This window comes from Salminus brasiliensis, chromosome 10 (genome assembly GCF_030463535.1).
Source record: "Salminus brasiliensis chromosome 10, fSalBra1.hap2, whole genome shotgun sequence".
Taxonomy (NCBI): Eukaryota; Metazoa; Chordata; class Actinopteri; order Characiformes; family Bryconidae; genus Salminus; species Salminus brasiliensis.
Window position 1 is genome coordinate 11,015,393 of NC_132887.1, and position 16,586 is coordinate 11,031,978.

At 39.2% G+C, this 16,586-nt stretch overlaps 1 protein-coding gene across 7 annotated transcripts in view; it reads left to right on the forward strand.

Annotated features, from left to right (window-relative positions):
* LOC140564093 (protein unc-79 homolog) overlaps positions 1–16,586 on the forward strand; it is a 53,583-nt gene that overhangs the window by 2,651 nt on the left and 34,346 nt on the right. For 6 of the 7 annotated variants that reach the window (XM_072689193.1, XM_072689194.1, XM_072689198.1 and 3 more), the window contains exons 2-13: positions 1,284–1,404; positions 5,270–5,583; positions 6,474–6,644; positions 7,342–7,437; positions 7,655–7,710; positions 8,063–8,192; positions 8,749–8,813; positions 11,445–11,533; positions 12,509–12,549; positions 12,954–12,982; positions 15,135–15,364; positions 16,167–16,338. In XM_072689193.1, coding sequence (XP_072545294.1) covers positions 1,284–1,404; positions 5,270–5,583; positions 6,474–6,644; positions 7,342–7,437; positions 7,655–7,710; positions 8,063–8,192; positions 8,749–8,813; positions 11,445–11,533; positions 12,509–12,549; positions 12,954–12,982; positions 15,135–15,364; positions 16,167–16,338 — 1,514 coding nt within the window. The remainder of the gene's footprint in view (positions 1–1,283; positions 1,405–5,269; positions 5,584–6,473; positions 6,645–7,341; positions 7,438–7,654; positions 7,711–8,062; positions 8,193–8,748; positions 8,814–11,444; positions 11,534–12,508; positions 12,550–12,953; positions 12,983–15,134; positions 15,365–16,166; positions 16,339–16,586) is intronic. The other variant, XM_072689199.1, reaches the window with a different exon arrangement.

Below are 16,586 nucleotides of genomic sequence, written 5' to 3' on the forward strand. Positions count from 1 at the left end.
GGTTATAGGAACCATAGAGTCTCAATATCTACAACAAAAACAGACATTTTATGTATTATTCAAATTGACCAATAAACACATGTCTTCTGAGATTTTATATGCAGTGTTGATAATGGTAAAATGAAGTTAAATACAAAAAGTACATTTTATTTGGGTGCGTTTTTTTGTCTTGTCTGAATGTACGTCCATGAAAAATATATATATATTTTCAGGCTTATCTTAAAACTGTTCTGAAACAATGTCAGACAGCATATTCATAACCGTTTCTTGGAATAGCTTCCTGTCATGTAGCTTTTAGAGGCATTAAACTCTTTAGACGCTTGGTTCCTATCACCACCACTGTGAATAATTCTGACTCATGCTGTTTCTCTGAAGGGGCCATTATTATTTGTTATGCAGAAATTGAAAAATCAGTAAAATGTCCCTTTGAGAAATGCTTAAGATGTGGTACATTGTATGGACAAAAGTTTTGGGACACCTGCTTATTCATTCTGCTGTTTCTAAAAGTATTAGAATTTTCTAAGAGTATTAGAAGAGTATTATTTTCTGCATTCAGAAAATAACGTGTTAGTGAGGACACCTCATCCTTAACTCCCCAACTCATCCCAAAAGTATGGGATGGAGCACCATTCATCATTCCAGAGAACACAGTTCCACTGCTCCACAGCTCTGTGCTGGGGGGTTGGTAGCCCTCTAGCCCACACCTGGCATTAGACATGGTGCTAATAGGTTTATGTTTGTTGACAGGTACTAGATAAGCTGTGTGTGTGCATTTGCACTTCTGTGTCAGCAATGGGTGCAACTTAAGGAGCTGAATGCGTTCTTTAGATGGGGTGTCCACAAACATTTGCACATATACTGTATCTGCTGTCATAAAAATGTGTAAAAATGTTCATTGGTATTGAGCACTCAAAATGTGTTCTTTAAAGAATGTTTCTTTGTGTGGAAAAATGGTGATTTCTGCATGAGTAGTTAACATGTTGAACATTTGCCCTGTGTGTTGTTGTCATGCACAATGGGACACAGGGTGGCGACACTATATGCTGTGGGCTGCAGTGTTTACAGCTTTTCTGATCTTGATATTATAAAGATTTGGCAATATGCCTGTGGTTTAAGCTACAGTGTTACTAACAGAATCCGGCCTACTTAATACTGCTTCCTACACGCCACTGTGTGTGAGCAGAGCTGTCTGATCTGTAGGCCCAAGCATGTTCTTTGATCCTCTGTGACGGCTCTGAGGCCTCGCTTGCTGTTGATTATGTATCACTTTGCTCTTTGTTTAGTTGCTTCTAAGATTCGATACTTGCAAGAGTATCACAACCGCGTGCTACACAATATTTACCCTGTGCCGTCTGGAACAGACATTGCAAACACACTGAAATACTTTTCTCAAACCCTGCTCAGGTAAGTGTACTACGCTGGGACCAACAGGTGAAGTACAGCACACTGCAGATGTCTGTGTTGTCTGAGATTGAGTGTTTTAGTGAGAATAGGATGAGGTTACTCAGGGACAGTTTAGTAAGCTTTACTTGTAGAGAAACAGTGACAGCGTTACAATTGTTAGCGTCTCATGAATTCTTGAGTTTCTTTTTTTACAGCATTTGATCTGCTCCAGCCTCTGTATGTGACATAGTGCCACTGCTGTTTAAGGGCAGCGTTTTCCCAACCCTGAGTCATGTTGTAACATTTTGTGGTGTTTTCTGTACCCAATACACTCTTAATCCAATTTTACATGACCTTTTACCAACCTCTGTTTATCCCTCAGAATTAAACAGGCTATTTTTGGGACTGTACTTTAAGATTAGTGTATTTAAATGATCTGTGTTCTGACTGCCTGCCCTTTACTGTGCCTTGTTTATGGTAGAAAACCCTTTATACCTTCAACATGAGTGGGTGAAACTAATATGCTGTAAGCTGATGAATAGGCGGATGTATGTAAATAGAACTGGTAAAAATATGAAATCACAATATTTAAAGACATTTTTACAATACGCAATATTCATCACCATAGACAAGATTGCAGACAAAATGCATCAGTAGAGGAGTTTTTTTTAAACTTTAGGGCAGTGATGTTTATTCAAAATGTGCTGCACTTCATCCAATGAAACCAGAATAATTACACTGTTTGTAAGAAAAAGTGCAGCCGATCAGTGTTATTTAAGCACTGATGAGATCCTCGTTATATAAAGTATATTGTCCATCACAACAACAAAATTTATCATGATACGCGAAATTACTGTCATATTACCCACCTCTATATGTATCTATATGTGTTGTTTCTAAAACAGTGACTTTAAAGCTAGCTATTTATACAGCTTAGGTCCCATGATGGCCTGAGGAGGGAATACCTCACTTTGAAACATTGACAGTGTTTACAGTTTACATCATGCATTTAACTAAAAAAGTTAAATCCGTTATATCACCATAGATTATCAAGATAATAAGACAATAAAACAGCAAATGATGGTAGATACGTTCTGGATACGCTTGTGAATGCAAATGCTAATCACTGCACATCCCTGATAGTGAGACTGCAGTGAAGGGTCCAAGCCTTAGGGCATGCCTCTCCTGATTTCAGTTACTTAAAACTTAAATGAATTCAGTAGCACTGTTTTATGCCCAGAGGTCAGAAAAGAGTGGCGTTTGTGTTTATTGCTTTGGGATTCTTTCAAGTCTAGATCCAGAATTATGCACACAGACCTGCCAAAACAGAGTCACCCATCTTCTAAACTTTGATTTACTGTAATATTAAATATTTATTGATTTGATGAGACAGTCGCAGTTACAATGCATTATGGCCCGAATTTCTGAAATGAATTACTCTCTGGTGTTTCAGATGGGTTTCATCTTCCCTTGACAGCACAAACCAACCATTACTGTAATGGGCGGGACAGCAGTGATTATTACAGATATGATATTTGCATACAAACAGAGCGGATAGACTTATCTGAGACCATGTGATCAGTTAGTCAAATAACACAGGCCTGGTTTTGAAAATGTTGCAGTTTTATTCAGGTCCAGCTTCGCAAAAAGAGAATTTATTTAGGATGAGTTGCTCTGCAAACTGTAACAATAGAGTGAATTTGCTTGAGTTGAGTTCTTACATCTTAAATAGATAGATAGATCAATTGATTGGTCGATCAATCACTTTAGTAATTCCAGAGGGAAGTCACACATTACAGCGGCATAATATATTTATAATTTAATAAGACAATAACAGAAAATATTAAAAAATGCAATTTGTACATGAATAAAATATATGATATCTACACATATTTGTCTTATTGTTGTCAGTCAGTGTGTTTTATTCATGTTAAAATTATATGCACATTTGAATCAAGAGCATTCACTGCAAGGGAAAAGTAGCCAGTTTCCAACACTCCCTGCTCTTCCTTATATATTTTTTTCAGACACCTGTTTTACAGAGTGCCTGGGGTAAAGAGTGAGAGCAGCGGAGCTTGAAAGCAGGACAGCAGGGACACAGCATATGTCGGGTTCATAGAGAGAATCTCAGACAGACAGAGGATGGAGCAGCCAAATGGATATTTGATACACGGACACAGTTCTCTAGTGCTGTCGGGGGGGTGGTGTGATGAAGGGGGCTAATGGCATGTGGCGAAAGAAAGGGCAAGAAAAGTTTTAGGATTTGTGGGAAAATGTTGTAAAGTCAGATAAGGGCCCTACTGTATACATAAACAGCTATCAAACCCTCTGCATGAGTGAGCTTAATTCATACATACTTTAACTCTAATCCATGCATAATTTGCTAATATAACCTTCAGTAATATTTATCATGTCTGAAAAATATACTGTAAAAATACATATTTGGATATATGAATTGCTCACTCATTAATGGAGCCTTGAATTATGAATACTGAGACTTGTAGGGTAGCATCAGCCAGTTCAGGGAGGGATACGTGGTTGTGTGTGTCTCTGTGGTTCCAGTTTGTGTCTTTATGTGTCAGTGTTTCTGTAACAAATATACATGTTTGAATAATGATGAAAATTAATGATCAGCTCAGTTAGGATAGTGACTTTAAATTATTAATTATGCTCTTTAAGATTTAGCAGTTTCACAATTGTTGCCATTCAGAAGGGACTACAGCACAAGAACTACAAAGCTGCGACCCATCAGGGTTAAAATCTTAAAGAGTATAATTTTATACTTCTTGTGTATTTCAGCACCACTGTTAATGTTCTTTTCTAATGCTAGCGTTATTATGCATAAGTGTTTATAGACAGTTTAAGTGAAGCTTCATACTGTTGTTATTTAATGTACATCCAAAAGACCAAGAATTTCTCTTCCTAATGCTCTCAAGCCCATCATAGGCCAATGAAAGATTGCTGCCGTTTTCCTTCAGAGAATTAGGGAAAAAAACACTCCCAGGAGACAGCAAACACAAATGTCCATCCCCCATTAGTTCACAAGCATAATGCTGCCAGCCATCCCGTTTGAAGCAACCTTTATTCCTTTTCCATTACAGTTTCTTCCCCAACCGTAGATTAGTTACATTTATTTTAGAACTGAAATCCATATGCCTGTTGGATCTCATTATTTCTCTTCCCCAATGATACTGAGACAGTATCATAATGTATTTACATACTGACATTATTTTTTATGATGCAATAAACATGTGTTGTGATCAAGGAGCTTTTAGTCTAACCTCACATACATGTTTATTACTGGCTAAAGCATGTTTCAGAAGTGTCATCTCTGTATTGTGCCCAAACCAATTTAAAATTGCTCTCATCTTTGACAGCCCCTGCCATTCTTTCTTTTTGTTACATTCTTGAACAAAGCATGGTTGTTTGGCTTCCTGACCGATTTGACCTGCATAGCTGCCCCGCGATTGATTTAATGAGAGGGGGCAGTGTTTATAAGAGCTTTTCCTCTGAAGTACGGGGCTGCCACTGAAAACATGCCATTTTTTTTGTATTTTTGCTCCTTGTCACCAGATACGCATGAGATGCAGTGATCATTGCAGTTCTTTGCAAGCTTCTGTTTGTGCCTTTTTCATTTTCGAGTAAATTAATTCAGCAAAAAAAAAATCTTACATTCAGTGAACCTTTCTCAAACATCTATTCTAAAAGAAAGAGCACATATACTTTCCAACACAAGAGTGGAGACACTGCATCCTATGTGGGGTTTATCTGGGTTTGGTTCTTTTCTACTTACACTGTCTCTGTAGAACCATTTCAATGTAATGTGCTGTTTCTTTGTGTCTTTGTTGTCTCTTTTTTTCCCCTGTTCCCCTCTCCCCCGGAGCAGCATCCTGTCCCGTACAGGCAGGAAGGAGAGCCAGGAAGCTTCCAATTTGGCCGTGCCCATGACCATGTGTCTTTTTCCTGTGCCATTCCCACTCACCCCATCTCTAAGACCACAAGTCAGTTCCATCAACCCTACAGTTACTCGCTCCCTCCTTTACAGCGTTCTGCGGGACGCCCCGGCCGACCGGGGGGGGGCCACCCAGCAGAGTCGGGACGCTCAGCTCTCAGAGTACCCCTCTCTGGACTATCAGGGGCTTTATGCCACCCTCGTCACCTTGCTTGACCTGGTGCCCCTGCTGCAGCACGGTCAGCACGGTGAGTGATGATGCCATCAGGGCCCTTGACACTCCTGACCATTCACTCACTCCCACACAATGAGATGAAATGTCACAATGAGGCGACAGGCCAGTCTAAAAGCGATGGCACTTATTATACTGTAATAATTACAAGAAAAAGCATAAAAACTAAGTTATTGGATTAAGAAATGAAAGACTGGACTCTCCATTAAGTGCTCTCCAGTTTAGGGGTTAAATATCTGCTATAAAATAGAACCATTTACAAATATTCATGTGTCTTCTTGGATGCAAGCAGCGATGCAATGATAAACAGTAAAATTATCAGTGATTTATTACCAGTTCATCTTTAATGATCATACCTTACACACCCATTCTGCAAAGTTAGCTATTTCAAAAGCTCCTTTGACCTTCTAAAGTGTCTTCAAGCACGTTCGTCCATCTGTTGGCCCTCTGTGTGGGAGCTGTTTTTTGTACATTAATATTTCATCAAGTGAAAAAAGACTTAAACTTTAAAGCCCAGACTTTTCACTCTCTGTACTCTGCTGCAGGCAACTCTTAGTCTAGTTATGCTGGCTTTTACTGAGCGAACAGTGATCTAAACATGGTGTCCTTAAAAAAATATTTTAATTTTCTCTTTCCTTTATTTTTTAATGCTTTGTATTGATGGGACACTAAGATAATGTGGGCTGACTGCCATGTATATAACTCCCTTCCAGTATTGCTTGACACAAAGACTGTAAATAATTTTTGACAGCGCTTAATATTTGATGGTTTAACAATGTTTAGAGGTCTATAAATATTTATTTTACATCCAGAAACTGTGTGAATCTTGAATCCATGTGTGAGGTAGAACATTGTTACATTGGTGTCCTTCTTTGTCCTTTTGCTTCTCTCGCCTTTCTCTGTCAGATCTGGGACAGGCCATATTTTACACGACAGCATGCCTGCTTCCTTTTCTCAGCGATGATATTCTCAGCACTTTGCCCTATACAATGATCTCCACCTTAGCCACCTTTCCTCCATTCCTGCACAAAGACATCATAGAATACCTGAGCACGTCCTTCCTCCCTATGGCGATACGTGAGTATGTTGGTGTTATTTGCAAGAAGGGTATCACTGTGACCCTGCAAGAGATTCAGTGTACTTCTTCCTCTTCCTATTATACTTTTTGTTCATGTGTGCAATGTAATTTACACACAAACCATGTTTCAGCACTAAACATTGAATCATTTTATATTTAGCAAAAGAACAATGTTATTTTATTATGTGTCATTAAAAAATAATAATTTGTGCGAATGAGGTGAGGTAAAAGAGGTAGAACTCTGTAGTGCTGCAGCCTGCCAGGACTGGAGTCTGACGCCCATCATGTAATATAAATGGAGTTTGTGCTTTATCACTTTGAAAGGGAACAAGAGTCTTGTTGACAGATTGGGGAGGTGCAAAGATCAGAGATTGTCTTCAGTAGCCAAAAGTATATTTCACATATTTCACAAGTTAAATGGAATCGATGACTCAAAGACAACCTTTGTCATGGTGTTCTCAGAGCTCTAACACTGAGTCTTCTTATTGTCTGAAATCATTTAAATTGGGAAGGAAGGAACAGCAAGATATAAGACACATCCTAGTGTATCTGGTCATTAAACCAAAACAATTTATGCCAATATTATAAGTTATGCTTTAAGATGCATGTATTAAATATATTAAACTGTACATTTGATTATATAACCATTGTTTTTTGTGTTTTAGTGCTTTCTGTTTTTTGTTCATATTTTTTAAGTGGGTTCAACTAGAAGAGAAGGAGGGGTCCCAGCATACGTCAATCTGTCTGCTTCCTCTATGCTGATGATTGCTATGCAGTACACCTCCAACCCAGGTACACATTCTCTTCTGTCTGCAAGAAGACCATTGACTTTCATTAAATGTGTTCATTAATTATGCTTTTTATACATCATTTAAATATGTCCTATAGTTTTGGATAAAATATACCTGAGCATTACTATAACTTCCAATTCAGTGAAGAATGACAAAAACAAAAGATGTACTACTTAGAGTGCTGTGGCTGATCCCTCTTTTTCTGATGCTATTTTTAGTGTACCACTGTCAGCTTTTGGAGTGTCTGATGAAGTATAAGCAAGAAGTGTGGAAGGTAAGTTTTTTTTTATCCTATCATCTTTTGACAGTATTTTACTGCTTTGGGTATCAGCAGGGTTCCCAAGCATTCTGTAAAATCTGGAAAACCAGTATTAGAGACTATTTTTCCAGGCAACTCCTGGAAAATGAGAAAAGTGCAATTAAAAGGCCCTACTTAATGCACATATTGGCTCACTTTCGTTATAAATCAGTTTTCTTGCAACTTTTTCTATATAGCTGTATTGAGCCTAGCCATTTGCTCTCAGCATTTTACAGATTTACAAATGGATTTCCCAATTTTGTGTATGTTGTCATTTACCGAAGCTTGGAACCCTGAATAAATGATTCTCTCATTTATTGTTTTGTAGGACCTTCTTTACGTGATATCCTATGGACCATCTCAAGTTAAGCCACCTGCTGTTCAAATGCTCTTCCATTACTGGCCCAACCTCAAACCTCCAGGGGCGATTAGTGAGTACAGGGGACTGCAGTACACAGGTGAGTTAGTAATGCTGGTGCATTAAGTTCCCCATGGAAATTGGATGTTTAAAAGATGCATATCATGTAAACAAAATTGGCAAAAAAGATCAGAACAGGCCCCTCCCCAATGTAATATTTAAATACTGTAATATTTAAAGAAGATGTCCCTTTTAGTACAGTTTAATAAGCCAGTAAATTAAAAAAAACCAAGCTGCAAGAACAGACAATACATTTATAGTTCAGTGTTTTTATGATGTAAAAGTATCTATTTCTACAGCCTATGTGCAGCTTAGAATGCTGATGCTATAAGCAGTGTTTTAGCAGAGACTGCTTTTTGCAAGGGCAGCCAATCAGAACAAATGAGGTAATTTACATATATCAATCTTAAAGATACAGTAGCAAATTACAGCCTGTTTATAGCTAAGGGCTAAAGAGAGGTTGTACAATTGTTGTGTAAAGATGAATTGTCCCTGTATGACTTCACTTCACTTTACTGTTTGCTAATATTTGTAGTTAATCAGTGCATTCTAATGGTCTTTTATTTTTCTTATGCCCCTCTATCCTCCTCTTGCAGCCTGGAATCCTATTCACTGCCAGCACATTGAATGTCAGAATTCTATTAATAAACCTGCAGTAAAGGTACAGTAAAAGCTTTTTTTTATCAAATGTGTTAAGGTTAATGTGATTTGGCTGTGTGTGTTTTTTTATGTGGGTGCGCTTAACTTTATACTTTTTTAAAGTGAACTTTCCATTTACCTCTATGATAAGGCCCAAGCCACACACACACACACACACACACTGTCTCTCTCTCTCTCTGATAATGTCTGTGGCCATTTGTGCTGCTCCGTCAGTATTGGCTCAGCTTGCACTCAAAGCCGAGAAGCAGAACAGGAACAGACAGGTGCCGCATTTCAATTACTACTGGCCTGGTGGGGGACTGTGCTTTACGGGTTGGAGGTGGGGGAGCTTAATGGGAAGAGATGACCCTGTGCTGCCGGAGGATGGAGTGGGCGCATGTGTGGAAGAGCACAGTAAATTATTTCATGTTGTATTGGGAGCTACAGCCCGACCACTGACTCCTAACTTATCATTAAACAGTGCAAGTATTTTAAGGCTACAATATCGGTGGAAAGGAATTTATGGAAGGGTGCATGCTGGTGATGCATTTTTGTATTTGGACTATTGTCATATTCACCCTTACAAAAAATCGAATAAAATATATACAAAATAGATTACAACATATGTAATGCACCATATAACAATATAGCAATTTATAGGGCAGATACCCTGTGTCAATTAATGGTACTTTAGATGTGAATGTGAAAATGTACTATATTCTCACTGTCATAACAAATGTTTTAAATATCTAATAAATAGAGGTGTAACATTACACACCATGGTTTGAACTTGTGTGTTTAGGATTTTTTACATAGTCTTGCCATTTACTGATGACCAAACGAAATTGGACAATGACTAATAGGTTTCATTGCCAATGCAACCTATTAGAAAGAACAAGACTTAAGGAGTGACCAAGTGAACAATTTCTGGTCAGTGTTGGTCCAGAAGAAATGCACTAGCGAGCTCAGCAACACAAAAAACAAAAACAAAAAAATGAGTGCAGAAATCGTTCCTCGAGGAGGTAGGTGTAGTGTTGTCTACAATGTCGAAATGAGCGTAAATGAGGAGGGTTTAATGCAAGAGGCAAATCACTGGTAGCACTTAAAAACAGAAAGGTCAGATTTACACTGATAGAAAGCATCTAAAAAAATCAGCCTGATCAGTTCTAGAACAAGGTCTTTGGACAGCTAAAACCAAGATTAATTTGAGTATGGAGAAGAGCATAAAGGGTTCTTGATCCGAAGTATACCACATCTGTCAAAAATGGCATAGGCAGTGTTATGGCATAGGCATGTGTAGTTACTAATGGAACTGTGTCACTGGTGCTTATTGATGTGACTGCTGATGGAAGTAGCTGGATGAATCCTGAAGTGTGTAGATCTATACTTTCTGCTCAGATTCGGTCAAATGCAGCAGAACTGATTGGATGGCACTTCACAGTACAGATGGGTAATGGCCCAAAACATACAGCGAAAGCAACCCAAGAGCTTCTTAAGGCAAAGTAATGGATTGTTCCTAAAAACAGAAAGAGTCAGACCTCAACCCAATTGACCATACTTTTCACTTACTGAGGACAAAACCGAAGGCAGAAAAACCCACAAATAAGCAGCAACTAAATGTGGCTGCAGTAAAGGCCTGGTGAGGCTGGTGTCAGTGCATCAAGAGCCACCACTAGGAAAGGGGCCACAGCTGCTGCATTCTTAATATCAAGCCACTCTTGAACAGAGACAGCATCAGAAGTGTCTTACCTTGGCTAAGGAACAGAAGAACTGGATTGTTGCTCAGTTGCCCGAAGTCCTGTTTTCAGATTAAAGTAAATTTTGTCAAGAGGAAGACAAAAAACACCCGACCCCGCAATACAGACGTGCTGAAGGCCAGTATCAAAGGAACCTGGGCTGTGGGCGATGAATTCAGTAATTCATGGAGGCCCAATCAAGTATTGAGTGTATAAATGAACATACTTGTCAGAAGTTGAGCATTTCTGTATGGTACAGTCTTTTTTGTTTTAATTATTTCAGATACTAGATTTCAGTTTTTTCATGAGCTATAAGTCATACGGAGACATACATACTCAAAAGTACTTGAAATGTCATTTTACATGTAATGAATAGAACATGTATGAAAGTTATTCATTAATTAAATTATAAACTATATATTTTTAATATACTCAATCTATTTGAGAGGAACTAGTATGTTTGTTTATTGTCATAACAAAACCTTGTATCTCCAAAATGGCAACTGATTTTTTGTAACCTTTATTAAAGCCAGTGTAACAATAATTATTCTGAGTAATATTGCTCTGTTTTTGGTCCAGTCTTCATGTATTATTGTTGATATAAAGGACAGCTTGTACAAATTTATAATACAAAAATAATACAAATGTTTGTTAATTTGATAATATTCTGCCCATTCATTGGAATTATGCACACAATGCAAAGCATAACCTGTGTTTTCAGATGTAACAGATATAAACAAAAAGACTTTACAAGGTTTTGTAAATTATTTGGTGTTGATATTACGATATGCATTGCAGATAAAAACCAACACACATAATACTGATGCTCATTTCCTCTCATTAATATTGTCTAATTTGTCTGACAGTTATTGTGGTAATGTGGCTCTGGTGTCCTGCTCCATGTTATCTCCTCGCAGATGTGCATCGACCCTACTCTCTCGGTTGCCCTGGGAGACAAGCCCCCTCCGCTCTATATCTGTGAAGAATGTAGTCAGAGGATTGCTGGGTAGGTCTTACTGCATCACTAAAGCACACACTAGGTACAGTGCTCTCCACACGACTGCACACTGCCCTCCAGACGTGTTTCTGACCAGTCTGTTTGCTCATCTGCGTAGTTACCATGGTTATATTATCCCCTTTTTCCCAAGAGTCTGTAATGATATTATCATTCTCCTTGACGCTTAGCCTCTGCTTTCATACAATTTGGTGCTCTGCAGGACTGTTGAAAAACATGTCTGAAAGACTGAGAAGTTGGAGAGGGGTTGTAAGGCTTCTGACAGTTTCGGTTTGTCAATACTGGCCTTCAGGTCAAGACTGTTTGAGGGAGGAAGACTGTCTGTCGGAATATTGTCGCTGTCGTAGCAAAACCTCATGTCTTCGGAATGGTAACTTAGTAGGAAAGGGGAGAAAAATAGCGTTGAGATTCATTTTTGACAATTTCTGTTCTTTTGCCACAAAATTATGATACAATTTAAAAGATTGAAAGTACTTTATATGGACAAAAGTATTGGGACACCTGCTCATTCATTGTTTCTTCTGAAATCAAGTTGTTGTTTTTTTAAAAAAAAGGTTTATCCTGAGTTTGTTGTCCAGGGAAGGCTTTTTACAAAATTTTGGACCATTGCTAAGAGGATTTGATTGCAGTCAGCAACAGGAGTGTTAGTGATGTCAGGATATTGGATGATTCTCACCCCACCTCATCCCAAAAGTATTTAATGGAACACTAGTTTCTGAAGACACAGTTGCACTGCTCCACAGCTCAATACTGGGGGACTTTATACCCCTCTAGCCCACGTCTGGCATTTAGCATTAGGCCAATAGGTTCATGTTTCTCTTCTTATTCTATTCTATTTCTTTTCTATTTGCAGTACTTCTCTACTTCTGTCCACAAACATTTGGACATAAAGTGTATAAAATATGGAAAAAAGCTACCTAAGATGTTGTTTCTTATGTGATGTTTTATTCTGTTCTGCCCTTTCAGAGACCATGCTGAGTGGCTTGTTGATGTGCTCTTACCTCAAGGTCAGCATTAATAGTCAGCATGAAGCAAATACACATGCACAGTCACACTTAGTCATGAGGACACACACCCAACACTCCCAACACTTGTCCTCACACATACACAAACCACACACAGGGAACCCCATATGAAGGTCTGTTTAGATATAAATAATTAGAGGCTTTAAAATGGGATGAATGACAGTTCAGCTATATTTATTTATGAACCTCCTGCCCACTTTTCCTTATAAATAATATAAAGACAATGCTTCTCTGTACACACTGAGGAACATCTAAATCTGTGTGTGTATGAGATAGATGTCCTATTTAGCATAATATTTCTATTGGGTAATTTCATGTTATTGACTTGCTTGACTGTTCCAATTGCTTGATTGTGTGATAAAACCTATATGGTTTCACCCGAACAGCTGAAATATCGGCTATATGTCAGAAGAAGGTAAGATTTCGGCAGTGGATATTTCATGTGTGGTGTTTTGAAGTGTGTGTTTTGGAGTATGTATTCATGTCAGTGTCTTATCATGTCTTTGAGCATGGGGAGGGGCCTGTTCTGATCTTTTACGTTGTCATTCTTCATCTGTATTCATCTGTATGCTTAAACACTGGACTTGTCATTGTTCTTTTACACTCATTTTCAGGCCATACATCCTGTATTAAGAATGGCTGTCATTTGTACTTCTCTCTCGATGTGCTTTGCATGGTGATTGTCATGGCAGCCTTTGTCTCATCTAAAATTGACATTATCAGCTGGCATTTTCACACCTAGCCATGTTTAGATCTAGTGAAGCTCTCTAGCTTACATTAGCATGTATACTGCTAAGAACATGTTGAATCTCAGTACAGAGATCACTGTACAGTCTTAAAAAATTAAGGAGGTACAAAGGGTCTGATGCCATAGAAGAACCCTGTTTGGATGTATGAGTGTGAAAAACCTTGACATCAAGTGATGGTTCTTTAAACCTTTACAAAGTTCCTCACACTCACAAGCCTCATTTATAAACATATGTTCTTTATGGAATCAAAATTGGTTTCTCTATGGCATCACTCACATAACCATTTGTACACCTTTATTTATAGTTTGAACAGTAAAGTCGACAGTGTTGAATGACCTCGGGTGGACTGATAAGGTAAATCTAACACTGGTAATCGTACATAATGTGGGTCAATCAAGTATCTTCTGTTCAGTGTACCATATCTCCATAGATCTTTCTATGCCCTCAAGCTTCTTCAGTGTAAGATTTTTGCAGTGTGACCTGAAAGCTTTCAGAGTCTTTAGAGTCCTTCATGAACCTCCTCTGATTTTTAAGATCACCTTTAAAGGACCTGAAGGATCTTGCATACGTCATTTCCTTCTTCATAATGAAAATAGAAGGGCATGTTGATATGTGTCCTGGAATACCTCTTATGACCAGAGGGCCTCCCTACATTTCCCTGGTGAATCAGTGAACAGTGGGCAGTAATCTCAGGTACTCTGCCTGGCTGAACATCAAATAGCGTTTGCACACGAGACAGCTGTCCTGAAGCTTAGAGTGTTTCACCCCTTTTTAATCCACAATCTTTTAAATAGGCTTTGTCATTGTGCAGAATGCTTTTTTGACTCTCACCTGGACTCATGCCAGCTTTGCTATGAATGATTCCTTATTACATGCAAACTTTTGCATGCTGGAAGCTTTCGCTTTTTTGGGAGACCAGTATACATTTGCGATTTTTGTATATACAGAGCAATCCCATTTGCTGTAGTTACATATGTAAATGTATGGTGTACTGGTTCTTGTTACAGTCTATATATAGTCTATACAGACTATATTTCTGCTATATTATCTGAATATGATTCAATTTATTCCATCAACCAGGATTTATCTCTGTCTTAACAAGTATGTCTCTAAAACATCATATACATTTAGCCATGGCCTAAAGGTTAGAGAAGCAGGTTTGGGACTAGAAAGTCCTGTAAAATGGCTGTAAACTATATTTCTAATTCTAAATTGATTCAATTTGTATCCATGCATTAATCAAGTGTTTACACAGTGCAAATGGCAGCAGTGTGCTTATGTGAAATACAATAAATAAATGGTTAAAATAAATGGAGATCTGTGATTTTTATATAGATCATGGGGACTTGGAACGTAAAACCTAGCAGTTACATAAAAGCTTTATTGTTTGAGAGGTTCATGCAGTTAGACTACGCTCAAAGTGGCACATCATTTACACTTGCATCTGTTGGTTCATGCTAGTAACATGCTGTTGTGACAGATGGAACCAGTAAAGCAGCGTATCAGTTCATTTGATAGATTGCACCGCATCTCAGGAGCATTGCTTTTAGAGAATGATCAGATTAAGCCTGGCCCACTCTTGCCATGCTTTTTATTTTTAGAAAAGTGAGACACTCCAGGGACACCCTTCCCTGTCTGGGAACAATAGCACCGTGTCCACGTCACACATAAATCACTGTGTTGCCGTCGCTTGGCATGGACGAGTGTTATTGATTCCCCTCCTCTTCCTGCTTCTACACCTCCTCTTGCTTGTTCTCTGTCCGTCCCCGCTTCTCACCTTCTCCCCAACTCTCTCGCCCCTCTCTCCCTCACCGACAGAACTGCAGCTCTCATGTGAGAAGAGCAGTCGTCACCTGCTTCTCAGCTGGCTGCTGCGGTCGGCATGGCAACCGGCCTGTGCGCTACTGCAAGCGTTGCCATGTCAACCATCACAGCAGCGAGGTGGGGGCTTCGGCAGAGACTCATCTGTACCAGACATCTCCCCCGCCCATCAACACACGTGAATGTGGAGCTGAGGAGCTGGTCTGCACTGTGGAGTCCGTCATCAGGTACACACATGCTACTGCATTGACCAGAGCTGGCCCCTTACAACCAAACAGTACAGAACACACTGTCTGTTGATATGCACCCCCTAGAGGTTGAATTCAGTTCAGCCTCAATTGAATAGGATTACATTACACTACATTACATAGTGGTAGGCGGTGACCCTCCGAATGTTAACATGCCCATTGGTTGCTGTGGCAACGTCTGAAGCAGAAAGGCCTCTGATTAAATGTCCTTAAACCTGCCCAAGCCTCACCAAGCCTCGCCTCCACACAGTCAGAGTCAGCATCAACCCCCTGACTTGCATTTTTTACATGTGCTGATAGAATGAGAAACCCACTAATATTGAGGGTGGATGTACTCCAAAGAAACAAAAGAACACAAACAAACAAACAATAATAACAATAAATAGTAATAATTGGCAGCACTGTGATGTAGCTGGTAGTATGTGTGTGAACTGCAGAGCTCCAGAGACTGTAAGGTGTCCCAAAAACTTAAATACGTACGTAAATTGGTTATGCTAAATTGCTCCCTGAATTGTGTAAGTGTGTGTGTGGTACCCTACGATGGACTGTTGCAGTGTGTAGACTGGTGCAGTGTGTAGGGGTAGTCCTGCCTGTGTTTTTAGGCTTTGGGCCCTATCAATGCCAGTAAAATTGAGCATTCCAGCATGTAAAGTAGTCTTTAAAGTGTGCTAGTCAGCCAGTAAGGGTCATTAAATACCTGGGGTGTCAGCTGAACTGCACTGGAGCTGTGTTATTTACTGTGTTATTGGGTCTTGTTTGTCTTTTTCTCTCTTCGGGGCAGCCTGCTGAAAGAGGCAGAGATCCATGCAGAGCAGCGGGAGTTCGAGATGAACCGACGACGTCAGATGGGCCTCTCCACCTCCCACCACTCATTGGACAACCTGGAATTTGACAACAAAGAGGATGACCAGCATGACCAGAGGCTGCTCAGTCAGTTTGGCATCTGGCTCTTGGTAAGTGCATATCTGTATGTGTGTGAGTGTGTTTTTTGATCTATACACTGAAAAAGGGTGCTTTAATAGGGCAGACTGCAACATAACATATTCTTTGTTAACTGTTTCCATCATTACCAATACTACCTCACTAAGGCTATTACTACTGTGTACTGACCCCCCCCCCACCCACTTTAACCTTGGATTTACCACAATCAACCCATCACAGTGATTTACAGTTATACTTTCCCCTTTCTCCTTTCCCAGAG